This window comes from Salvelinus sp. IW2-2015, linkage group LG31 (genome assembly GCF_002910315.2).
Source record: "Salvelinus sp. IW2-2015 linkage group LG31, ASM291031v2, whole genome shotgun sequence".
Lineage (NCBI taxonomy): Eukaryota > Metazoa > Chordata > Actinopteri > Salmoniformes > Salmonidae > Salvelinus > Salvelinus sp. IW2-2015.
In genome coordinates this window covers 16,299,794-16,325,497 of record NC_036870.1, presented here as the reverse complement: position 1 = coordinate 16,325,497, position 25,704 = coordinate 16,299,794, and the positions used below count along the sequence as shown (strand labels likewise).

At 42.7% G+C, this 25,704-nt stretch overlaps 1 protein-coding gene across 2 annotated transcripts; it reads left to right on the top strand.

Annotated features, from left to right (window-relative positions):
• Window positions 1-7,022: 7,022 nt before the first annotated feature.
• On the top strand, window positions 7,023-23,192 carry LOC111955976 (serine incorporator 1). 2 transcript variants are annotated; one of them, XR_002876179.2, is made up of 11 exons: window positions 7,023-7,201; window positions 8,418-8,579; window positions 8,840-9,033; window positions 9,977-10,056; window positions 14,015-14,152; window positions 14,368-14,537; window positions 14,788-14,878; window positions 15,267-15,414; window positions 15,878-16,096; window positions 16,356-16,556; window positions 19,314-23,192. XR_002876179.2 is itself a non-coding variant. In XM_023976371.2 (10 exons), the coding sequence occupies exons 1-10, from the start codon at window positions 7,163-7,165 to the stop codon at window positions 16,492-16,494; spliced, it is 1,380 nt and encodes a 459-aa protein (XP_023832139.1). In that variant the 5' UTR covers window positions 7,023-7,162; the 3' UTR covers window positions 16,495-18,985. The 2 variants fall into 2 exon arrangements, 1 of the variants encoding a protein (XP_023832139.1); XM_023976371.2 differs by lacking the exon at window positions 19,314-23,192 and having other exon boundaries at window positions 16,356-18,985.
• The last annotated feature ends 2,512 nt before the right edge of the window (window positions 23,193-25,704 follow it).

Here is a 25,704-nt window from a genome sequence, read left to right as displayed (position 1 = left end):
CTTTGCCTTGATCCTGACTAGTCTCCCTGTTGCTGAAAAACATCCCCACAGCATGATGCTACCAACATACTTCACTGTAGGGATGGTGCCAGAATTCCTCCAGAGGTGACGCTTAGCATTCAGGCCAGCAAGTTCAATCTTGGTTTCATCAGACCAGGGAATCTTGTTACTCATGTTCAGAGTCCTTTAGGTGCTTCTTAGCGGGGTGGCGTCTGTCTGGCCACTACCATAAAGACCTGATTGGAGTTCTGCAGAGGAGGTTGTCCTTTTGGAGGTTTCTCCCATCTCCACAGAGGAGCTCTGCCAGAGTGACCATCGGGTTGGTCATCTCCCTGACCAAGGCCCTTCTCCCCCAATTGCTCAGTTTTGCTGCGTGGACAGCTCTAGGAAGTCTTGGTGGTTCCAAAATTCTTCCATTTAAGAATGATAGAGGCCTCTGTTCTTGGGGACCTTCAATGCAAAGGGTTTGCGTACTTATGTAAATACGGCTGTAACGTAAAAGAATGTGGCGGAAGGGGTCTGAATACTTTCCAAATGTACAAATACACATCAATTATTTTGATGAAGCTGACAAGATGGTAGGCCAGATTTTCAAATGTATCATGATTTGTTAAATATTTCAGCAATGTAGAAGGGCAACACTATCAGGGGGCATGTTCAGAAGTAGGTTCAGCTATTGCCTTACCACCCTTATCCTACCTCATTTGCACACACTGTATATAGATAAACCGTTTCTATTGTATTATTGACTGCATGTTTGTTTATTCCATGTGTAACTCTGTGTCGCTTTGCTTTCTTGGCCAGGTCGCAGTTGAAAATGAGAACTTGTTCTCAATTAGCCTACCTGGTGAAATAAAAACCAACAATGTTGCACATGGTATGGAACCCCTCTGCAGCAACAGTGAAAACGCTGACATTTCCTAGATTTATCTTTGGTCTTTTGGTTTCCTGAGTTTGCATAGACGGGCCCATCACTAGTCCTGGATTAATGTGAATCTGGGTGTCCCAAGGTTCCTCATCAAGTTAGGCATTCCTGGGAAAATTGGGCTTTCATTATGAACACCTATAAATGGCCTTACTGGGGCGGACTGGAATCAGAAATGGGTGCCGATTTGTGCACACCGGCTCTTTCCTTCAAGCCCCCACCACCCTATTTAATCTATTTCTTGAGACTGCCATTATGAGTCATGATTTTGTGCAAAAACCCAAGTTACAGGTTCACTAGGCTAGAAATGGACCAGCCCATCTGACATTTGCCCAAAATGCCAGATGGCCAGTCCACCCCTGGGGTCTTATGTTGAACAGGGTCTTAGGCCTGGTTTCCGACCCCAGATTAATCCCAGTCCCTCCAATCATTCTCAATGGAGAATCATGTTTTTGTGAATCTCATGTATCAGCCGACTGGTGTAGGCCTATCCTCAAAGTCAAGAATGGAAAGGCTTTGGTCAAGTTCCTCCCTGACTACATTTGCAGACACATGCCAGATCTTACAATGCCTGGATACGTATTCAACAAATCAGCTAACAACATATAGCAATTGGATGCCCAACTGCACAGTCAAAGACATTGCAATGCTCAAGTCAGGCAGAAACTCAACCTTTGCTACTATCAGAAATGCACATGAGATCTGTTCTGATTTCAACAAGCCAGAGATGAGAAATTATCAGGTGCCAATTCACACTGTGAAACTTCTATGGCTAAATTTATACAGGCAGCCCAATTTTGATCCTTTCCACTAATTGGTCTTGACCAATCACAGATCTTTTCCAGAACTGATCTGATTGGTCAAAAGACAAAAAGACAATTCTCAGAATTAGGCTGCCTGTCTAAATGCAGCTAATATCCCTAGGGTTCTGGGCCCATATTCCCAAAGCATCTGAGTATGGAACTGCTGATCTAGGATCGGTTTTGCCTTTTAGATCAGTACACTTAAGCCTTGTTCACACTGCAGGCCTTAATGCGCATGTTTTTCAAATCAGTTTTCGAATACTGACTGTCCAAACAGCAAGGACAAGTGAGAAAATCGGATTTGTGTGTTCGGACAGCATTCATTTGCTGACATGGATATGCTAGTTGTCATAGTAACGACGGCTGTATGTGCAGTAGTGTGGGCTGATTGCTGGTGGATCAGGTTGTTGATTGTAGTCTGTGGAATATTGTCCCACTCCTCTTTAATGGCTGTGCGAAGTTGCTGGATATTGGTGGGAACTGGAACACACTGTCGTACACGTCGATCCAGAGCATCCCAAACATGGTCAATGGGTGACATGTTTGGTGAGTGTAGGCCGTGGAAAAACTGGGACATTTACTGCTTCCAGTTTTTGTGTACTGATCCTTGCAACATAGGGCCGTGCATTATCATGCTGAAACATGAGGTGATAGTGGCGGATGAATGGCATGACAATGGGCCTCAGGATCTTGTCAAAGTATCTCTGCATTGAAATTACCATCGAGAAAATGCAATTGTGTTCGTTGTCTGTACCTTATGTCTGCTCATACAGTACCATAACCCCACCGCCATCATGAGGCACAATGTTCACAACATTGACATCAGCAAACCACTCACCCACACGATGCCATACACATGGTCTGAGGGTTGGACGTACTGCCAAAATCTCTAAAATGAGGGAGGCGGCATATGGTATAGAAATTAACATTCAATTATCTGGCAACAGCTCTGGTGGACATTCCTGCAGTCAGCATGCCAATTGCACATCCCTCAAAACTTGAGACATATGTGGCATTGTGTTGTGTGACAAAACTGCACATTTTAGAGTGGCCTTTTATCGTCCCCATCACAAGATGCATCTGTGTTATCATCATGCTGTTTAATCAGCTTCTTGATATGCCACACCTGTCAGGTGGATGGATTATGTTGGCAAAGGAAAATGCTCACTAACAAGGATGTAAACAAACTTGTGCACAAAATTTGAGAGAAATAAGCTTTTTGTGTGTATGGAACATTTCTGAGATCAACACTACATTTCTTTGGTGGGTTTATATTTTTGTTCAGCTGTTCAGCTTTCTAGCACATTTACTCATTGGTTTGTAAACAGTTAACAAGCTAGTTAGCTACCAAATGTTATTGTAAAACTGATAAATGGTAATATGGTAAATGGTAATGATTAAAATATTCCACCCTGAAACCATATAATTGTATGAAATGTATTAGAATCATAAAACTATAATCTGATGATGTGTGTAGTTTTAGTCAGAATTAGAACAAGGACCTTTTGTTCCTTTTTAGTATGTAAGCAGGGTGCAAGTGGGAAACAAATGATAAGAGGAGCTATCGACAGACAAGTTGTACTACTGTGTTCCTTACAGGACATTCTGTCTCCACCCGTGGAGGGGAGAAACTGTTAGGCTTGCAGAAGATTATGAAACATGATGCAGATTAAAGAAATAATGTATCTGTGTAGTGGAAAAACACAGACTGTCTGAGCAAGGCGTAGCTTAAGATTTGAACTTGTTTGTGTGTGTTATAAAGACTGTGTTTGCATTTTTTATTTTAGACCGCTCTGGGACTCTTGTATGTTTAATTCAACCAGTATCTTACAAACTCTGGGTTACAGACTGAGTAGTTTAATTGAAGTTCAGTTTAAGAACATTGAGAACAAAATTCTCGTAACAAAAACTCAACAGAGTAGCTAGCAAGCAACAAGATCAAATCAAATTTTCTTTGTCACATGCGTCAAACACAGCAGGTGCAAATCATACCGTGAAATGCTTACTTACAAGCCCTTAACCAACGATGCAGTTCAAGAAATAGAGTTAAGAAAATATTTACTTAATAATAAAAGTACCGAGTCAATGTGTGGGGGTACAGGTTAATCGAGATAATTTGTACATGTATGTACGGGTAAAGTGACTATGCATAGATAATAAACAGTGAGTAGCAGCAGTGTAAAAACAAAGGGGGGGTCAATGTAAATAGTCTGGTTGGCCATTTGATTAATTGTTCAGCAGGCTTGGGGGTAGAAGCTGTTAAGGAGCCTTTTGGACCTAGACTTGGCACTCTGGTACTGCTTGCCGTGCGGTAGCAGAGAGAACAGTCTATGACTTGGGTTACTGGAGTCTTTGACAATTTTTAGGGCCTTCTTCTGACACCGCCTAGTATATAGGTCCTGGATGGCAGGAAGCTTGGCCCCAGCGATGTACTGAACCGTACACACTACCCTCTGTAGCGCCGTACGGTCAGATGCCGAGCAGTTGCCATACCAGGCAGTGATACAACCGGTCAGGATGCTGTTGATTGTGCAGCTGTAAAACTTTTTGAGGATCTAGGGGACCCATGCCAAATCTTTTCAGTCTCCTGAGGGGGAAAAGGTGTTGTCGTCTCAGCGTTGTCTGTGATCAGTCCTACCACTGTTGTGTCATCAGCAAACTTAATGATGGTGTTGTAGTCGTGCTTGGCCACGCAGTCGTGTGTGAACAGGGAGTACAGGAGGGGACTGACCACGCACCCCTGAGGGGCCCCAGTGTTGAGGATCAGTGTGTCAGAAGTGTTGTTGCCTACCCTTACCACCTGGGAGCGGCCCGTCAGGAAGTCAAATAGCAGTCTAAAGACCACAAAGGCAAATATATCAGATTTGACCGTTCAGTCAAGTCGCATGGCCGGCAATCAGATTTGTATCGGATTTTAAACCACCTACAAATGTGGTTTGAGATGTGGATTTAAATATCTGATTCCATGTGCTTTTTGGCTGTTCAGACTGCAGGAACAAGAACTGAAACAGATATGCAAAAAAATGGATTTGAGTCACTTCAAACTGAGAAGCTTTGTGAATCTGGGGCTGAACCCTAGGGACAGTGTAGGCAGATGAATACCAGTCAGCAACACACTGGATTCTATAAACCATAGTCTTCATCTAAGACTTGATTGGTTATCAGTTGTGTTACTGCTTACTGGAACAAAAGCCTTCACCCACATTGGCTTTGGTTTCATCAAACATTCAGCGTGGCAGGGTATCAGAATATTTTTTCCCCTCCTTAAATACAATTGGACTCTCGTTGTTCTTTGTTTGATTGGAGAGTTTATAGAAGTGGAGAGTGTTTCCTTGAAGAAACCACTGTCTAATTGTTCATCACTTTCTATTGTTTTCTTTTGACTATGTTGCTGTTGAAGAACAGTATAAGGATGTTTGAACTCGTCGTCTTTGAGGTGTTCATTTTGTCATTGGCATTTAGTGTAGCAAGCTGCATTTAGTGTAGCAAGCTGCATTTAGTGTAGCAAGCTGCATTCGCTTGTTGAAAATAGGGACCGCTGAAAGATGAGAGATTATAAAGTTACGCCACTGAAGCATTTTGAAGGTCAAGGAGTGCCGTCAATTGGAGTTTCCACCATCCGTGTAGAATGTACTGAGGCATCTATGATCATATCGATAAACGCTGACCTCTTCAACAATGGCCGATATTTGTTTCTGGATGAACTGAGATGCATTCATTAGTCGGATTCCGTTGCAAAACATTTTGTCTGTTGCTAAATGGTTTTCAACGGAAACAGTTTACCATTTACTCTAGTAACTAAATGGAACCAAACAGCGCAAACGAAACGGGGAGGGACATACCAGAATTTGTCCAATAAAAACTTGCCTTTAACGTTCAACGTTTGGAGTAAATGGTTTCTGTTGCAAGACGTTTTGCAACAGACATTTTGCAATGGAATCAGACTAATGAATACACCTCTGTTCTGAGGTCAAGGAAAATAACAAAACCCCTTTCATGAGCTTAATTCTCTCTATGGAACCCTCAGATTCTATGGTCTACTCAAACAAGTTGGTGTTCACACCAGATCCAGTTAATGTCATCACCAGGGTGGTTCATGTTGAATCAATTAATGTGTAAAATTATATTTCAGAATATAGCGATACTCCATATTTTAGAGCACACTATTAGGAGTATAATGATAATGTCTGTATTATGTACATTCCACAGGAGGTTGCTGAGGGGAGAACGGCTCATAATAATTGGTGGAACGGCGCGAATGGAATGGCATCAAATGCCTGGAAACCATGTGTTTGATGTATTTGTTACTATTCCACGGATTCCGCTCCAGTCAATAGAACGAGCCCGTTCACCCCAATTAAGATGCCACGAACCTCCTGTGGTCATTGGGTCTTACAGGGGGCATGTATAGGCCTAAAATTGCCACTTTCATCATGATTTTCTCAAAAATGGTTTGTGTTAAAACAAATGTGAAAAGCATATCAAACATTCTTCCTCCCATTAAGTTTCTATGAGAGAATTGCCAGAACAATCTGAGATACAAAAAATATTTTCAGGCCTTCCAGGAATCGCCCTTAAGTGTCTGCGGTGTCTGGCTATAAACTAACCTGCCTAACATGGAGACAATGTTCAAGGCATTGATACTGTTTGGGGGATACTGTAGGCAGTGTAGGTCATATGATGACAAGAAAAAAGTTGAATGTGATGACAAAGAAGAAAAAAGTTGAATGTGAATGTGCTCATTTTTGTTTAATTTCTAGCTGTGGTGAAAATATCCTTGTCTATTACTTTGCCTGCCCAATTAGATGTATTTTTCAGTTGAGTAAGGATCCTGGAACTAGCTGCTACAGATGACTTAACTACTCTAACAACATAACATTTGTCAAGTGCAAACAAGTCCAAGTGTGGTAAATGGACCGTGGTTTACTACTGATGCTGCTCCCTAGTGATATTGAATAATCAGGGAAAGAGGTGATTTACACATTTGACTCTACAGGATTTAATTTATCTATCAACAAGCATTAAGAGGATTTATATTATGTACACATGTACATTTCTCTCTGTGTGTGTGTGTGTGTGTCAACTATTTTTATTACAGAACACCTTTGTTTTTAATATAAAAAATGTAATTCAGTACTTTAAGTCGCACTCTAGCCTATTTTATATTATTCAATTATTCAACGCATCAGCAGCTGATTAGTCCAGAAGTTGGATGGAAGACACCTATGGACCTATCACCGTTGACGGTGTTGAGTTACCGATGAACAACAGGGTGTAAACTGATTCTTCAGACACGCCCTGTTGCTGCTTGGCTCGCGTCGGAGGAAACTACAAATTTTAGTAAACAACTTTTCCAAGTTTGAAGTCTTACACTTCTTGACTTTTGGGTGTTTTCTACGTTTACTTAAGACGGGGATTTTCGTTCTAAACTAAAATGGGAGCGTGTATGGCATTGTGTTCAATCGCCAGCTGTGTAAGTATCAATTATTTAACTTCTTTATTTGTCGTTACGACGCTTGTTTGTGGTTCCGTATGTAAATACACACATTTACTCTGTTTTCCCCGTAGGTATATTCTGTGTTTTATGTTGATCTACGTTTGGAAAACAGACACTTGTTTGCAGAAGTCAGCAGTTTCATATTGATTAATATTCTGTCTCAGTGCCTCACGCTCTTCACACCAAATTAGCTGCACGACTAAAATTATTCCCTTTCATATTTCATGCCGTGTTACGGGCAAGTTCAGTGATCATGTTAAATAAATATGATGTGATATACAAGGTTTTCTAGGCCTACTCGAGCCATTAGGTGCATTTCTTCAAATTTTGGACGTACACACCGCAAATGACCATGCATAGAGTGATATACCTATTGACCCTTTCTATTGAAGTTTGTCCCACATTCTCAGGTCAGCAAGAAAACGACAATTTAAACGGTTACACCTTCCAGAGGCAAGGCTTATGAGTACTGCATGTTGCATGGCCTGCTACCCTGGTGCATACAGCCGTCATAGCTTGCAATCCTTTAATGAAGGATGGCTGATCCTTCCCTGCTACTGCATCATAGCTCGACTAAACTATGCTTCATGTCTCTGGGCTGATCTAGCCTATGCCTCAGTAGTTCACACATCGTATCTTGACTTGACAATCTGCCTGACTCCTCAGAGGAGCAGTGAGGGATGCCTCCGTGGAGCACGAACCTTCTGTGATCGCATACAACACGTACCCAACACTGTCTCTTTCTCAATTCATCTGTCCCGATTCCTCCCATCCTATCCTCGGTTCTTCTCAAAACACATCTGAAAGGGACCGTGGATCTCCACCAATGCATATTTGAGGAGGTGGCAAGGAGAAGACCTGGAATCATGTAAAGCTATAGTTTGAGAAAGGGCACATCAGGCAGGGGGCTGTGTTCGTTGCTGTACTGTAACCGTATGACTGGCAGCCCTTGTCATTGTAACTGGCCTGACTGCCTTCAGTTGTCTGGGCTCGTTTGGCTGGAAAACACAAGAGTTGCGATGGTTGCCGTAACAATAACAGGCGGTAGCACACAGCACTTTTGTTGTGCACACACACCATGCATGCGTTTGCTTCATTAGCTTATCTGCCCCCTCATGCCTTCTCCCTCTGGCATACCAAAAACGACTCGTCTGTGCGGTCCTATTTCTTATCCCCTCTCTCCCTCATCCAGGCATCGTGTCTGTGTGGCTCTGCTCCCTGTCTGTTGTCAGGATGCTGTCCCTCCACCTATAACTCCACTGTGTCCCGGCTGGCCTTCTCCTTCCTGCTGCTGCTGGGGACCCTGGTCTCTGTCATCATGATCCTACCTGGCATGGAGACTCAGCTCAAGAAGGTAACACCACACAACCCTGGTCTTGGTTGCTTGATGAGTAGAGTTGCCTGAGACCTACATATTTGTGTTAGCTCCCTGAACTAATTCCAAGGCTTTAGCTCAGCGAGTTAACAGGATTGTGGTTCGCAGGAGACCCTGGTTCGAACCCAGTAGTTCACACATGCTGGTGTAGATGGCCCAGTGGTTGACGACAACTTTTGATGTTGTCGTCAATGTACATTGTTGGTTCTATTCTTACTGTTTCTTTACTGATCTATCAGATACCAGGGTTCTGTGTGGGCGGAACCTCCATACCCATGCCAGGCATCGAGAACAAGGTGAACTGTGATGTCATCGTGGGCTACAAGTCTGTGTATCGCATGTGCTTTGCCATGGCCTGCTTCTTTTTCCTGTTCTCCATCATCATGATCCGCGTTCGCAGCAGCAAGGACCCCCGAGCTTCCCTACAGAACGGGTATGTAGCTGACCTTTTTATAGTAGTGGATGGTGATCTTCAGGGATACAATGTTGCCCTCTGCTGGCCAGGGCAGTGCCACATTCCCCACACTCTTATTTGTTTACATACCAGCATAAAATATTAGGGCTAGGACGATACCAGTATCCCAATACTCGTTAGTGTCATGGCAAGGAAACAAAACACGAAGCGGCTTTAACTTTAGGAAAAAAGCACTAATGTTGGAAACAACCACATGTTGTAATCCAGAGTCACATTTATTTACTTTCCAAATTTTATTGGAACATTTTACACAATATTTTACATACAGAAGGTTTTTTAAAGGATGATACTGCCCAAAAATATTTATTTATTTATTTGTCCGTTATTTTACCAGGTAAGTTGACTGAGAACACGTTCTCATTTGCAGCAACGACCTGGGGAATAGTTACAGGGGAGAGGAGGGGGATGAATGAGCCAATTGTAAACTGGGGATTATTAGGTGACCGTGATGGTTGAGGGCCAGATTGGGAATTTAGCCAGGACACCGGGGTTAACACCCCTACTCTTACGATAAGTGCCATGGGATCTTTAATGACCTCAGAGAGTCCGGACACCCGTTTAACGTCCCATCCGAAAGACGGCACCCTACACAGAGCAGTGTCCCCAATCACCCAATCATGCCCTGGGGCATTGGGATCTTTGTTTAGACCTGAGGAAGGAGTGCCTCCTACTGGCCCTCCAACACCACTTCCAGCAGCATCTGGTCTCCCATCCAGGGACTGACCAGGACCAACCCTGCTTAGCTTCAGAAGCAAGCCTGCAGTGGTATGCAGGGTGGTATGCTGCTGGCATACTGCCCAAAAATATGACCAGTGTATTTGTTTATGGCGCACAGACACCGGACCTGTTTTTGTATGACGTGATTTTATTGAATGGAATGCTTGTGGCTTTGTCCTCTCAGATTCTGGTTCTTCAAGTTCCTCGTACTGGTGGGGATAACTGTAGGAGCCTTCTTCATTCCAGACGGGACATTCAACACAGGTATACACCATTACTACGATATTACATATTTTCTTCACCCTGAAGAAGGCACAGTGATGCTGCAACATTGGTTGTTTTTTACCCAATAAATTACTGGGAGATTATTCATATGGAGTGTACAACTCTCCTTTGTTTTTATAGCGTACACTTTATTCGCCGTTAATCAGCACCTCTACACTAAATCATCTTCTCTGGGTGTGAGCCACATTCAATGTGTAACAGTATTGCTTCCGTCCCTGGGCTCAAACCAGGGACCCTCTGCACACATCGACAATAGCTACCCTCGAAGCATCGTTACCCATCGCGCCACAAAAGCCGCGGACCGTGCAGAGCAAGGGGAACAACTACTTCAAGGTCTCAGAGCGAGTGACGTCACCGATTGAAACGCTATTAGCGCGCACCCCGCAAACTAGCTAGCCATTACACATCGGTTACAAATACACTAATAACCAATCCCAGATCGGAGTTTTGAGCCACACACAAACGCTATAACATTTGGTTTATGATTTGGTTTACGGCTACTTCCCATATCTTTAGGTCATATTGCACGGAAGACCAAGGTAGTCGAGTAAACTAGCTAGTAATTGGTCTGCAATATCGCGACTCCGGCTGCCTGTTACAAATGGTGCCCGGCTAACAATATGCAACGTTATAACACTATTCCCTTGCTTCATCTATTGCACCTTTACAGTTCCATCAGAGGTATTTAAACTAACCCTTCTTGTACATGTCGTTCCATGAGTATTAGTCTGCCATCAGACATCAACAATAAGACATGTAGCCTATAGGGTATTATAGTTAACCAACCTCAAAAGTGATGTTAGCCACTGCTTCATGATCCACCACCAACCACTCCATTTGAATCTTCTTTTCCAGCTTGCTTTATTTTAATGGATGGACATATTTTAAAGTTTAGGTGGCTAATGGGCACCGAGACATTTTATCTCTACATTTCTTTCATAATGTTAAGTTTTAAAATAATTTACTAGGAGATAGCGAAGGTAGTCGACATGTTTCAGCTAGCTAAGCTACCTAGCTTGAAGACGTGGTAAACAACTAGCTAACGTTAGCTATGAAGTTGACACATCAGTTCAATCAAAGTTACCGGGCATAAGACTGTGGCCAATGACAATGAGCCTTCTTGGGCGGGCACGGCTACTGTAAATCAATGGAGCACCGATTAGGGGCTTTTGCTGGCTAGCTCAGCAGGTGCTGCGGTGACGCATCCTCAGCCAATCACGCGCAACCAGAGAAGATTAACGACGTCTGTGCTCTGTACTTTCCGTCTGCCCTCCACCACAGAAATCACCAAGCTGCCTTACTCAACGAAAATGAACCAAAACAACAATAGAATGGGAAAGCGACCAAATCAAAGTTTATTTGTCACGTGCGCCAAATACAACCGGTGTAGACCTTACAGTGAAATGCTTACATAACCAACAGTGACATTTTAAAAAGTGTTAGGTGAACAATAGGTAAGTAAAGAAATAAAAATACCAGTAGTGAGGCTATCTACGGGCACCGGTTAGTCGGGCTGATTTGAGGTAGTATATGTATGTATGGTTAAAGTGACTGCATATATGATAAACTGCGAGTATCAAATCAAAGTTTATTTGTCACGTGCGCCAAATACAACCGGTGTAGACCTTACAGTGAAATGCTTACATACAGGCTCTAACCAACAGTGCAATTTAAAAAAGTGTTAGGTGAACAATAGGTAAGTAAAGAAATAAAACAACAGTGAATTGACAGGCTATATACAGTAGTGAGGCTATAAAAGTACGGAGGCTACATACAGACACCGGTTAGTCGGGCTGATTGAGGTAGTATGTAGATATGGTTGAAGTGACTATGCATATATGATGAACAGAGAGTAGCAGTAGCGTAAAAGAGGGGTTGGCGGGGCACAATGCAGATAGTCCGGGTAGCCATTTGATTACCTGTTCAGGAGTCTTATGGCTTGGGGGTAAAAACTGTTGAGAATCCTTTTTGTCCTAGACTTGGCACTCCGGTACCGCTTGCCATGCGGTAGTAGAGAGAACAGTCTATGACTGGGGTGGCTGGGGTCTTTGACAATTTTTAGGGCCTTCCTCTGACACTGCCTGGTGTAGAGGTCCTGGATGGCAGGCAGCTTAGCCCCAGTGATGTACTGGGCCGTACGCACTACCCTCTGTAGTGCCTTGCGGTCGGAGGCCGAGCAGTTGCCGTACCAGGCAGTGATGCAACCAGTGAGGATGCTCTCGATGTTGCAGCTGTAGAACCTTTTGAGGATCTGAGGACCATTGCAAAATCTTTTTAGTTTCCTCAGGGGGAATAGGCTTTGTTGTGCCCTCTTCACGGCTGTCATGGTGTGTTTGGACCATTTCTAGTTTGTTGGTGACGTGGACACCAAGGAACTTGAAGCTCTCAACCTAACACGGAACCCAAACCGGCTGCGCGTGTGCGCCATTGTGCGTAAATGTATTTTGTGCCCCTACACCAAACACGATCACGACACGCAGGTTAAAATATCAAAACAAACTCTGAACCAATGACATTAATTTGGGTACAGGTCGAAAAGCATTAAACATGTATGTCTAGTTAGCTTGCACTTGCTAGCTAATTTGTCCTATTTAGCTAGCTTGCTGTTGCTAGCTAATTTGTCCTGGGATATAAACATGGAGTTGTTATTTTACCTGAACTGCACAAGGTCCTCTACTCCGACAAATTAATCCACACAAAACGGCCAACCGAATCGTTTCTAGTCATCTCTCCTCCTTCCAGGCTTTTTCATCGTTGAACTTATTGTGTGATCGCATCTAAACTTTCATAGTATTACCACGACAACCGGCAACAAAGTTCGTCTTTCAATCACCCACGTGGGTATAACCAATGAGGAGATGGCACGTGGGTACCTGCTTCTAATAACCAATGAGGAGATGGGAGAGGCAGGACTTTCAGTGCGATCTGCGTCAGAAATAGGAATTACTTATAGTTTAGCCCTTGGTAACGCAGACGCAGTAATTGAATAACATGGATTTCTAAATTTATTTTGCGACGCACGCGATGTGTCTGGTCTGGTCAGCATGTCAACCTGCTCCACTACAGCCTCGTCGATGAAAATGGGGGTCTCTGACCTCTCCTCCCTATAGGCTGTCTCAACGTTGTCGGTGATCAGGCCTACCACTGTTGACGTCTGCAAACTTAATGATGGTGTTGGAATCGTGCCTGGCCATGCAGTCGTGGGTGAACAGGGAGTACAGGAGGGGACTGAGCATTCACCCCTGAGGTGCTCCAGTGTTGAGGATCAGCGTGCAGATGTGTTGCTACCTACACTCACCACCTGGGGGCGGCCCGTCAGGAAGTCCAAGATCCAGTTGCAGAAGGTGTTTAGTCCCAGGATCCTTAGCTTAGTGATGAGCTTTGACGGCACTATAGTGTTGAACGCTGAGCTGTAGTCAATGAATAGCATTCTCACATAGGTGTTCCTTTTGTCCAGGTGGGAAAGGGCAGTGTGGAGTGCAATAGAGATAGCATCTGTGGATCTGTTTGGGCGGTATGCAAATTGGAGTGGGTCTAGGGTTTCTGAGATAATGGTGTTGTGAGCCATGACCAGCCTTTCAAAGCACTTCATGGCTACGGACTTGAGTGCTACGGGTCTGTAGTCATTTTGACAGGTTGCCTTCGTGTTCTTGGGCACAGGGACTATGGTGGTCTGCTTGAAACATGTTGGTATTACAGACTCAAGGGACGTGTTGAAAATGTCAGTGAAAACAAGTGCCAGTTGGTCAGCACATATGCTTTCTTAGATCAAGCAATTTGTTTTATACCATTAAAATGTTTGCTAACTGATATTGTTGTGACATTAAATAACAGAATGGCCCACGTGACGCATTGCCACTGCCAAGAACTTGTAGTCAATTAAACACACCGTGCACATTTTGTCTTTTAACAAACTCGCTGTGTGTGTGTGTTCCAGTGTGGTTCTACTGTGGCATGGTGGGTTCCTTCTTCTTTATCATCATCCAGCTGATCCTGCTTGTGGACTTTGCTCACACCTGGAACCAGTCCTGGCTGGAGAACGCTGAGGAGGGAAATGGCAAGTGCTGGTTCTCAGGTACTGATCGTTAATACAGTCTACTGATTTAAAACGTTGTAGTCTAACTCATTTATTCAGTCTTTTCCGGAAGTAAACTGAAATTTCCGGAAGAAAATAGGAATTTCAGTGTAATTTAATGAATTGACCCTTATCCTGGTTTTCTCCTAGTGGTAATGGAAGGATGTTTCCTGACATCCGTAATGGGATGTATTCTTCTGTTTCCCCTCCCACAGCTCTCCTGTCCTTCACGGTGCTGCACTATGTCCTGGCCTTCTCTGCTGTGGTGGTGTTCTATGTCTATTACACCACAGGAGACGACTGCACTGAACACAAGGTCTTCATCAGCCTCAACTTCATCTTCTGCATCATCGTCTCCATAGTTGCCATCCTGCCCAAAGTTCAGGTGAGGTTGCAAGTTCCTGCAGTTTTTTTGAGTACAGTGTTTCTTTGCAGGCTGTTTCAGTCTTGTTCCTCTTTCTTTGAAATGCATACACATCCTGAAGTTCATTCAGGGGTGAAAATATTAGCAATGTTTGCAATTTTGAAGATCATCAAAATGTTAAACAATGACACTGAACTATTTGTTCATGTGAATGTAGTTGAACAAAAGTTAGACACTGATGTTTTGTGTTAATTTATGTATTGTCCCCCAGGAGTCCCAGCCCAGCTCAGGCCTGCTCCAAGCGTCCTTCATCTCCCTCTACACCATGTATGTCACATGGTCCGCCATGACCAACAACCCCAGTAAGTCTCCTCATGACCCTGCTGATGCCCCTGTTCAGTCATTGGTTAAGAGTCATGGTCCAGGTCGTACATTAAAGATGACATGATGTAACTATGACTCGCATGGCTGCATACCGACTCATGGAAATCACTTGATGGGAAGTCTGGAACAACAAATGTATATGTGACGAAGCATATTTTACCCAAAAGATCAACTGATCAGTGATCACTTCATCCAATATGAGATGAGTTGCAGCCAAGAATCACAAGAGAAGAAGTAAATCAAATAGATGTCACTAGCTCATAATTAAAAGCTGATAATTTGTAGTTTTCTTTATGTTAAAAGCATAACATTTTGTCTTTCAATGGCCTTCATCAGAATGACAATATTCTACCTCTTTCCCTACAGACCGTAAGTGTAACCCCAGCCTGCTGAGTCTGGTACACAACACCTCCACCCCTATACCTACACCTGCCCCAGGGCAAGGGGTCCAGTGGTGGGATGCACAGGGCATCATAGGACTGGTCATCTTCCTCTTCTGCACTCTCTACGCCAGGTATGAAGTTGCAACCTAGAGTAGGGTTCATGCCAATCCTGGGGACCCACAGGACCGGGCACTCTTTGTAGCAGACCAGAGACAAATCAAATTTTATTGGTCACCTATACATGTTTAGCAGATGTTATTGTGGGTAGAGAAATGCTTGTGTTTCTAGCTCCAACAGTGCAATAATATCTAACAATTTCACAACAATACACACATCTAAAGTAAAGGAATTAAGAATATATAAATATTTGGACCAGCAATGTAGGCACGGCATAGACTAAAATACAGTAGAATAGACACCTGATCGAAGTACTGGGCTAGAGTAAACTTGCAAGCCTGTGGGTCCTCAGGACTGGATTTGAGACACTGGTTCAGAGCTATGTTTCAAATGAAATCCTGACTATTCGAGCCTGTCCACATCATCACTTCCCCTTTTTTCTGGTGGGTTTCCTGCTCTTTCCCTCCTTGCCTGCAGCATCCGTTCGTCCAACAACACCCAGGTGAACAGGCTGATGCAGACAGAGGAGGGCCAGGGTCTGGCTGCAGAAGACCACGAGGCGGCCACGGGGGAGGACGGGGTCAGACGGGCCGTGGACAACGAGGAAGAGGGGGTCACCTACTCTTACGCCTTCTTCCACTTCAGCCTGTGCCTGGCCTCCCTCTACATCATGATGACACTCACAAACTGGTACCAGTAAGTAGTTCTGTTTTCTTTATGTCTGAGGGGATAGAGGAGTAGGGATGTGTACAGGTATAACTGAGGTGATTGATGTTGTTCTAGACCTTGCGTCAGCTCCCCAAGCTAATGCCTGGGCTTTAGGTCAACAGGATAACAGTCTTATGGTACTCCGAAGACCCAATTTTCAAACCATCGCCCATGGTCTACTATGCGTTTTTGTGATGGTAAACAAAATGTGATTGATTGGGTTGGTCCTGATCTCTCCTCTCCCCAGACCTGATGCAGACTACCAGGCCATGCAGAGCTGTATGCCAGCTGTGTGGGTGAAGATTGTCTCTAGCTGGATAGGCCTGGCTCTCTACCTCTGGACCCTGGTAGCTCCTCTCATCCTCTCTAACCGAGACTTCAACTAAAGACATACATTCCATCCAGGGCTAAGTCCCAAATGGCACCCCTGGTCCCAAGTAGAAAGAGGGTGGGTGTCTTTTCAGAGTTGCTGAGGGACTTAACTGTTTGGCATGTTTTGATTTATACTATTTGGAACGTTTTTTTGAATTGTGCTGCTTGAAGGAAGGGACCATTGTCATGTCTTATTTTTATTTCAGGCTGGATGTAACATAGTAAAAGAAAATCAGGGACACTTAAATTAGTATATGTTATGTTTGGTATTGTTACTTAATTAGCTCATTTGCAACTACTTAGCATGCTAGCTAACCTTAACACCAACCTTAATCCTTAAGGGTCTAAGCCTGCGGAGGGGTTCTATTAAGCTGACATATGGAATTTTTTCAAAGATGTTCATACCGAGGATCATTAATCGACTTGAATATTAGGACCCCTTTTAGGTATTATATAAATATATCACACGCACATTATTTGATGAAACATTGAATTGGGCCTTAGTGCTATTAGCCCATAGAAATGGTTGAATAACAGATTCATAAGGTGGTAATAAATAGATAGGAAGTTTGTTTTTTAAAGTGTCTGTCCTATGTCTGAGAGACATAAATATAACAAAATATATATATATATATTTATATATATTTAAAGATGCAGAAATTGTACTGCCATTTTCTGGTTGCTAAAATACGAATAGTTCGCCTAATTTCAGTTTGTGACAGCAAGCAAGTATAGTGTAGCGAATCATTGTACTATCTAAACCACTGTGAAATATATTTTTCATAACCAAAAATATTGTATTTTCCGCTGTTTGAAGCTGGTGTCCAAAACCGAAGCTAAGACGCAAAAACAAAACTTAAGAACAGGAAGCATAGAACAGGTATACTGCTTCTTAGACTTGCTTTAAATGAGTTACAGATCTATAACACATTTCTATGTGAATTTGGTCGGGTCGCCCACAAAATGACATATTGCAGCTTTAACCAAAAATGTTTTGGCACTAAACTACTTCCATATGTCCATATTATTATTATTATTATTATTTTTAAATGTACTGGTACCGGGCTACTTTCAGACGAGGCTTCTAAGCGCACTAGAGCAAAACAAACGACGTGTGCGAGAGTCACCTTTCCATCGAGGAGTCGTATTAGAGTGTAGCCCAATCTGTTTGGACGCTACAGACAGAAGTTGGCAGTACCGACTTCAGACGAGTCCCGTGATGCTTGTTGGAGTCGTGTTCATGTGATTCCTCTTCCCATAGTGGTCATATTAGTTTTGTAGGCCACAGTGTTCGGATGCTACTGACGTTTTCGTGAGTACCGATTTTCGGGGTGTCTCATGGTCTGACAAACACGCTGTAGCTCAGCTACCTTCCACCGCAGATGTGGAAGGCTATCATTGACGGATGCGGTGGATTGAGATGCAGCCTGTGCAAAACAATGTATATCTCTAGCACTCGAGGATCCCGAGTCTAAGGCACTGCATCTCAGTGCTAGAGGTGTCACTACAGACACCCTGGTTTGAATCCAGGCTGTATCACAACCGGCCGTGATTGGGAGTCCCATAGTGCGGCGCACAATTGGCCCAGTGTCGTCCGGGTTTGAGAATTTGTTCTTAACTGACTTGCTTAGTTAAATAAAGAAATAAACAGACTGCTTTTGACGCGGATTTTTATTATTATTATGCTAATTATTTTTCGGCAGAGGTGTTGACATCGACCCCTAGCCTAGCTAAGATTAGCCCTAGCTAGCATTAGCCACCTAGATAGTCAACAAATTGTGGACAGACACAAATTAATACATACTATACCAATCGTAACGTATGAAACTAATTTGAGTTTTCTGGAGATTAATTTACTGTTAAGTATCCCCGATTCCAGGTTTAATTTGCATTTAGCCATACTTGAGGTTGGTCTTATTTACTTTTTTGTTGTTGATCTTGTTAAAAAAATGGGATTGGTTTCATGCTTTCATAATATCTTCTGTTCACTGAATCTACTAAAATGACTTCATAAGTCCTCAAATCGTATGAACACGATCAATATGTTAAACCAGCCAAATAAACTCCACTCAGGTGTTAATGTTTTACTTGTTCCACCTGTTTGCATACATTTAGATCCTCTCTCCACAATATACCTTGCGCAGTCCATCCACGACATGTTCGGCAGGATGCCATCGCTACAAATGAGCATAGTCTCGAGGATGTTGTGTACATATCAGTACAAATTATGTTCATCCAATGCACTTTCTCCTTGTTTTTAGTTTATTTGTTTTATACATTTCAGTGTGTCTTTGATTACAACGTACATGTACATTCTTTTTTTTATAGCTAAGATTTGTAAAAGTGCCTTTAAACCTATAGATTTGCTACACAATACCTATTCAGTCAGACCATAGTCTAGCTTTGTATTCCAATTTGTATATGGTTTGTCATATATCTGTCAAGGTATCTCTAGTGCCTCCTTGTCATGATGAAAGTAATACATCTGATCATCTCTGAAATGTCTTTCAGTGTTCTATTGTGAGATTGTTATTTTAAGAGTTCATGGGGTCCTGTAGGTGGGACTATTGCCCCTCAAATGACTGTATATTGCTGCTAGGTTTTATTTGCGATGATTAGTTCTACATACCTCTTCAGATAAGTAGAAAGTGCCCGTGGCACTTCTTTTGTCTCTGCCATTCTGCCTCAAAGTGAAACATGTTAGCTCAATTCATATCAGGACAGCCAATGCCTACTACTAGTTAAATAGCTTTGTCCATGTAATAGCTGCAGCAACCTTGGAATCAAGTGCTTTATTCTGTTCAACACTAGTCTTACTTCATTTTGTCAGTAGGACATTCCAGCACCTGAGAAGTTGAGGAAACAGGCCAAAGACATGTCATCACATGATGTCATCAGTCCGAGCCAACAGGGATTCCAGAACCTCCCATCCCCTCTGGCTTCATTCATCACCCTGATCACATGACCATGATCACACTCCAACAGGATTATTCTTATTTCCTTGTGACGCAGGATTACCCATGCAGCCACACCACACGCTCTCTCGATGAGGGAATGTGATTTCCCCATCACAAGATTGGCATGAGGAGGGGTTGAACACAAGACCAACATTATTCATTGAGGACCAAATGGGTTCAGCTGGGGTAGAGAAGGAGCACAGAGAGATGGGTCTGTAGTTAGTCCATGAATTCAGCCTCAAATCAAATCACCGCAATCAGAACGTTTGAGTTTACGCAGAGCAGAATTACGCCCGGACACACACTGAAGTAATGTATACCTAGTGGGAAATAAAGTGAGTGCTATGCCATATTAATTTCAGCTGACTGCTTTATGGTAGTCAATGTTAGTTGAATTAACATGCTTTCTTTCATTCAATCACTTTGAGACCCTTCCTTTTGCTCTTTTACAGAAAATAATCTACTGTATATATCTGAGTATTTTTCAATCCTGTACACTAGTAGTTCTGATCTTGGTGAGTGGGTGACCTTGTTAGTGTGATGACCCTGGGTCTCTGTGACAGACCGTTCGATAGTGGTGGAGTCCCCTTCACAGCAGGCATTTAGACCTAGTCTACATAATGCTGTTATATAACGGCCTGGTTGGGGGAACCCATCATGCTATGACTCTGTCTGGGGCCTCCACTGTGGTGCGGTAGAGGAGAGAATACGGAAAAGATTGGCTGCATTAGCCGGTTTGGATCATGCTCTCACTGGGGATGAGGACTGCCACTGTGCATCTGGATACCTCTGTAGGTTGAGGTGAACACACAGGTAGAGGGAAAATGTATGTTCTAGAGCAGGGCTCTCCAACCCTGTTCCTGGAGAGCTACCTTCCTGTAGGTTTTCACTCCAACCCTGTTCCTGGAGAGCTATCTTCCTGTAGGTTTTCACTCCAACCCTGTTCCTGGAGAGCTACCTTCCTGTAGGTTTTCGCTCCAACCCTGTTCCTGTAGAGCTACCTTCCTGTAGATTTTACCTCCAACCCTGTTCCTGGAGAGCTACCTTCCTGTAGGTTTTCGCCTCAACCCTGTTCCTGTAGAGCTACCTTCCTGTAGGTTTTCGCTCCAACCCTGTTCCTGGAGAGCTACCTTCCTGTAGGTTTTACCTCCAACCCTAATCTAGCACACCTGATTCTAATTATTAGCAGGTTGATAAACTGAATCAGGTTAGTTACAACTGGCATTGGAGCGAAAACCTACAGGAGGGTAGCTCTCCAGGAACAGGGTTGGAGACTCCATTTCTGGAGAGCTACTGGCCTTGCAGGGTTTTTTTCCCAGCCCTGCTCTATCATGAATCTATTACTATAGATTAGAATCAAGTGTGTAGTAGGGTCAGACCAGATTCCTGTGGGTGGGAGGATAGCTAATAGCACCCCAGGAGGAGGGTTGCTTGGCAACTCTGGTATAGAATATAACCTGGCAACTCTCTGGTATAAAATATAACCTGGCAACTCTCTGGTATAGAATATAACCTGGCAACTCTCTGGTATAGAATGTAACCTGGCAACTCTCTGATACAGACAATAACAACCTGTGTGGAAAAACAAGCTAAATTTAGAGCAGCTAGCTACTGAAGGTTTTAATGAGAGGTCTCAGAGGTCTTCAAAAAATAAAGTTCTCACCCATATACACACTACCCCATACTGACAAAGTGAAAACATGTTTTTAAACATTTTTGCCCATTTATTGAAAATGAAATACAGAAATACTTAATTTAAATAAGTATCCATACTTTGTAGAAGCCCCTTTGGTAGCAATTACAGCTGTGAGTCTTGCTGGGTATGTCTCCAAGAGCTTTCCACACCTGGATTGTACAATATTTGTCCATTATTCTTTAAAAATGTCTTCAAGCTCTGTCAAATTGGTCGTTGAACATTACTAGACAAACCTTTCAGGTCTTGCCATAGATTTTCAAGTAGATTTAAGTCAAAACTGTGACTCAGCCACTCAGGAACATTCACTGTCTTCTTGGTAAGCAACTCCAGTGTAGATGTGGCCTTGTGTTTTAGGTTATTGTCCCGCTGAAAGGTGAATTCATCTCCCAGTGTCTGGTGGAAAGCAGACTGAACCAGGTTTTCCTCTAGGATTTTGTCTGTGTTTAGCACCATTACAATATTTATTTTATCCTGAAAAACTTCCCAGTCCTTAACAATTACAAGCATACCCATAACATGATGCAGCCACCACTATGCATAACACTTTGTATTGAGGACAAATAGTTAATTGCTTGGCAGTATTACTTTAGTGCCTTGTTGCAAACAGGATCTATGTTTTGGAATATTTTTATTCTGTACAGGTTCACTCTGTCAATTAGGTTAGTATTGTGGAGTAACTACAATGTTGTTGATCCATCCTACCTTATCTCCTATCCTTGGCTCTGTAACTGTTTTAAAGTCACCATTGGCCTCATGTTAAAATCCCTGAGCGGTTTCCTTCCTCTCCGGCATTGAGTTAGGAAGAACGCCTGTATCTTTGTAGTGACTGGGTGTATTGATTCCCCATCCAAAGTGTAATTAATTACTTCACCATCCTCAAAGGGATATTCAATTATTCTTTGCAAGGCATTGGAAAACTTCCCTGATCTTTGTGGCTGAATCTGTGTTTGAAATTCACTTTTGACTGAGGGAACTTACAGAAAATGTTATGTGTGGGGTACAGAGATGAGTTGGCCATTAAGAAACCATGTTAAACACTTATGCACTTATGCAACTTATTATGGGACTTGTTAAGCACATTTTGGCTTGCCATAACAAACATAATTCCACTTTGACATTATGGTGTATTGTGTGTAGGCCAGTGACAAAAATATCTAAATGTAATCAATTTTCAATTCAGGCTGTAACACAATACTTGCTGAAGGCACTGTAAGATATTACTTTTGGTTTGGGTTTATATATTTGATTTAGACAATGCAATAATATAATATTGAACCTCTTCACATTCTGATGTATGCTCATCATGTAATTAGGGGTTCAAGCATCAAAGCTGTGAGAAACCCTAATGTATTTGTTGGCAGTCATTATTAATATTACATAGTCATTATTTATTGAATTAGGCTACAGAAAAGTTATTACGCAACATGTATTACATTGTCTATTGTGTTACACTGTTAGTCATTTTAGGTATTATCAACAGTAAAAAAAAAAAAATGAAACATTTAACTGCAGCATACTGTAAATGATGGTGCATTGTGGGAAATTGCTGTATTTCAATTGGTACTATAATTCCACCCCACAGTATACAGTACCATACTGTATCTTTGGAGCGCCCAAAACCTTGACCACTAGTGGGTGCATGGTATTGTTGTTTCTGGCTCATTAACATATTTTGAGGCTTGCACTGTAAGAGGATATTTGTTGCAGTCGTGAATGAGAATGCTGTATCAATTTAACTCCTATGTGGTTATAGTGCCCCATCAATTTAAAATATATAGGGGACACATTGGAGTGGGAGCAAGTCTTAAACCTTAAATGGTTGAGTATTTTGCCATGTCTTTTTGGTCTGTTTTGCCTTGTGGTCGCTGCCAGTTTGGAATTCTTTGTTAAGACCTCTAGTGCAAGTGATATAAAATACCAAATATTTATTAACATGCTGTAGTGTGTAAACACTTTACCAACCAGCCAACCTGCTTGCACCAATTCCTTGTAATTATAGGGAAATACTGTGAAATACAAACCCCTCCCCTCAATAAATGTAATTCATTCATCCATTCAATCTGATGAAGTTAGAATTGAATTATTTACAGTATAATGCAGTAAATTTTACGGTATTGTACTGTGTGTCATTACACAGTACTTGCTTTCATACCACATTTATATTACAATAGCTATAGGCCCTACTGTAATATGAAAGGCAGCATTTTACTTGCCACAGCGCTGCCTGTAAATTACTGTCAAATTCATGGCAACCCCTTTACAGTGTACTATTATCCATTGTCCCAGTCCCCCACCAGGATTTGTTCAAACTGAGATATCAAATATATAATATCATAGGCCTACTAAAAAATAAATGTAAGGCTAATACCATAGTAGAAGCTTTGCAGAGCAACAAAAGGCATAGGCCTGTGTTGTCCATTGTAGTGACTACAGTATGCCACTGACAGTTGTTAAAGTGGGCGGGGTATTTCTCTGGAACTGCGTGGATCGAAGCAGCGTGTTCTGTCGCGAGGACCAGCTGTGTGTGTGTGGGACACTGGCGCGCGCTGCTGTGTGAAATCGCAGCATCAGTTTGAAAAGGGATAAGGAGGACCCTCCATCCCTATCCCGCCACCGCCAGAAGAAAAATAACACTTCTCAACCTGGGGCAGTCCGTTTACATGGTAGGCTCGATTATGAAAAAGTATATTCTGTTGCGGAATAACCTACATGGCTCAAACAGTGCAGCAATGTTGACAGGTATTCACATTTTAGCATCTGGCATTATTACCATAATTTTGCAGACCGGTATGCCCCTGGCTGATATGAGGGGTGATGATATGTGGCGGAGACACGGCAACTGCACTGCAACGAAGTGAAGTTCAGCGGCTCTGCAGGTACAGTAATGCTGGAGACAGTGTATCGTATCATTGTTTGGAACCTTCAAGAGCTCGGTAGCGACAGAGTAACTGTTCTTCACATGAGATGACGACAGGTTATTGTGCATTCTCGCGCTTTGCAGATCGCGTGCATAAAACCTTCTATCCAACAAAACGGCGACCTTTGGGAAATTTGCTGTTATGTTTTTGTGTGTGAAGCAGAATTCTAGACAGCATGCCTTGTGATGCACAAGGATTGCGTGTTGTGTGCATGTGTAGCCTATACCGGTTGCCTCTATTTTGTACAGTCTTGGGACAGTTCCAAGACTGGGGTTGTCATTGTTCAAGTGAAATAGGTAGACAAGAGAGAAGGAAGAGCGAAACCAGTGGTTCAGCTTGCCACACACACAGTCGCTAGGCTACATTATGCTGATAGGAAACGGAACAACATGCGATCAGAAGGCCATGTGTTTTTATCTTTTTACCAGCCATTATTTTACAGTAGCCTGGGCTATTGATTCATCACGGATATAATAATGTATCAATAACCAAACGCTCTCGTTGTGTTTTAATTTTTAAGACATCTTGATAAAAGATTATGCCACTATTTTTCGAATTATTTGTCGTGAGACTAGGTCTTACCAACGTGCATCTCACTGATGTGATTCGCTCTCGCAGGAATGCAAGAACCCACAATCCTACATCAGCATCCGTGGGACAGGGATGCCTCCTTTCCCCCTCCAATCTTCGAAAGCGAGAATAGGGAAATTCATTTACAACATAAAATGGAGGTCACATAATGTATGCCTATTTCATATCCATTTTAGAATAGCTGGAAATATAGTGGTCATCACAGCATGCACTTTGAATTGACATATTTTGTGAATGGAATTCTAACCTGCTAGAATTCAATGTGACTGACGACGGCAGAGAGAGCATCCCGTACAGTCCGCGAGATTGTCAGCCCCACGCGAAATCATATCATTATCAATAAATATTAGTCTAGAAAATCACAACTGCTCGGCTCAGATTAGGCTCGTGTGGGTTTAATATTATGTCACTGCGGTGGTAGAATATTTAGCTATACTATTGGATATATTGAAGCAATGCATTGTGAATAGTCTATATCTATACAGTCTCCTAACATTCTATATCTAACCGGTATTCACTGTGCCTGTCTGTCTGCACAGATCCGGACCCTGTTCTTTGAGGTGCATTGCATCCTTTCCCCGTCCACTGAAATTAGCCTGAAATCAGATTTTACTCAGAAAATGACAATGATAAGAATTAGATCGCCAGAGACTGGCCTATATTTGACTCTGACAGCGTTGGTTCCTCAGAATGAACGGTGTCGTAACGCTGCCGCATCGCAGTCAGTGACAATGTTGTGGACGACGCTGCGTCCATCCATGCATCCATGACGCTTTCTCCATTATCATCTAGCACGCACTTAGCCTTCTTCTCTGTGTTGCAAGTACCTCTTTCTTGGTGAAATACGGACACGTTATATTGTCCTGCGATGCATTAGTTAATAATAGTACACCATAAGAAGAATTACCCATGTGACAGTTGGAGTCCATCGACAGCTCAAGAGTGCTTCGATTTTCGATACCACGTGCCCCTTATATAGTATTAACTGTCATCTTGCGTGTAATCAAGAAGGTTGGAATGTCGTAAAGACATAGGGCATCTCAGGCCAAGCTGTTGAAATGA

Excerpts from the sequence above, each read along its gene's own strand:
- LOC111955976 (XM_023976371.2), top strand. The coding sequence starts at position 7,163 with ATGGGAGCGTGTATGGCATTGTGTTCAATCGCCAGCTGT. Across the intron at positions 14,153-14,367 it reads TGGCAAGTGCTGGTTCTCAG|CTCTCCTGTCCTTCACGGTG; the intron begins GTACTGATCGTT and ends CCCCTCCCACAG. Across the intron at positions 14,879-15,266 it reads CGCCATGACCAACAACCCCA|ACCGTAAGTGTAACCCCAGC; the intron begins GTAAGTCTCCTC and ends CTTTCCCTACAG.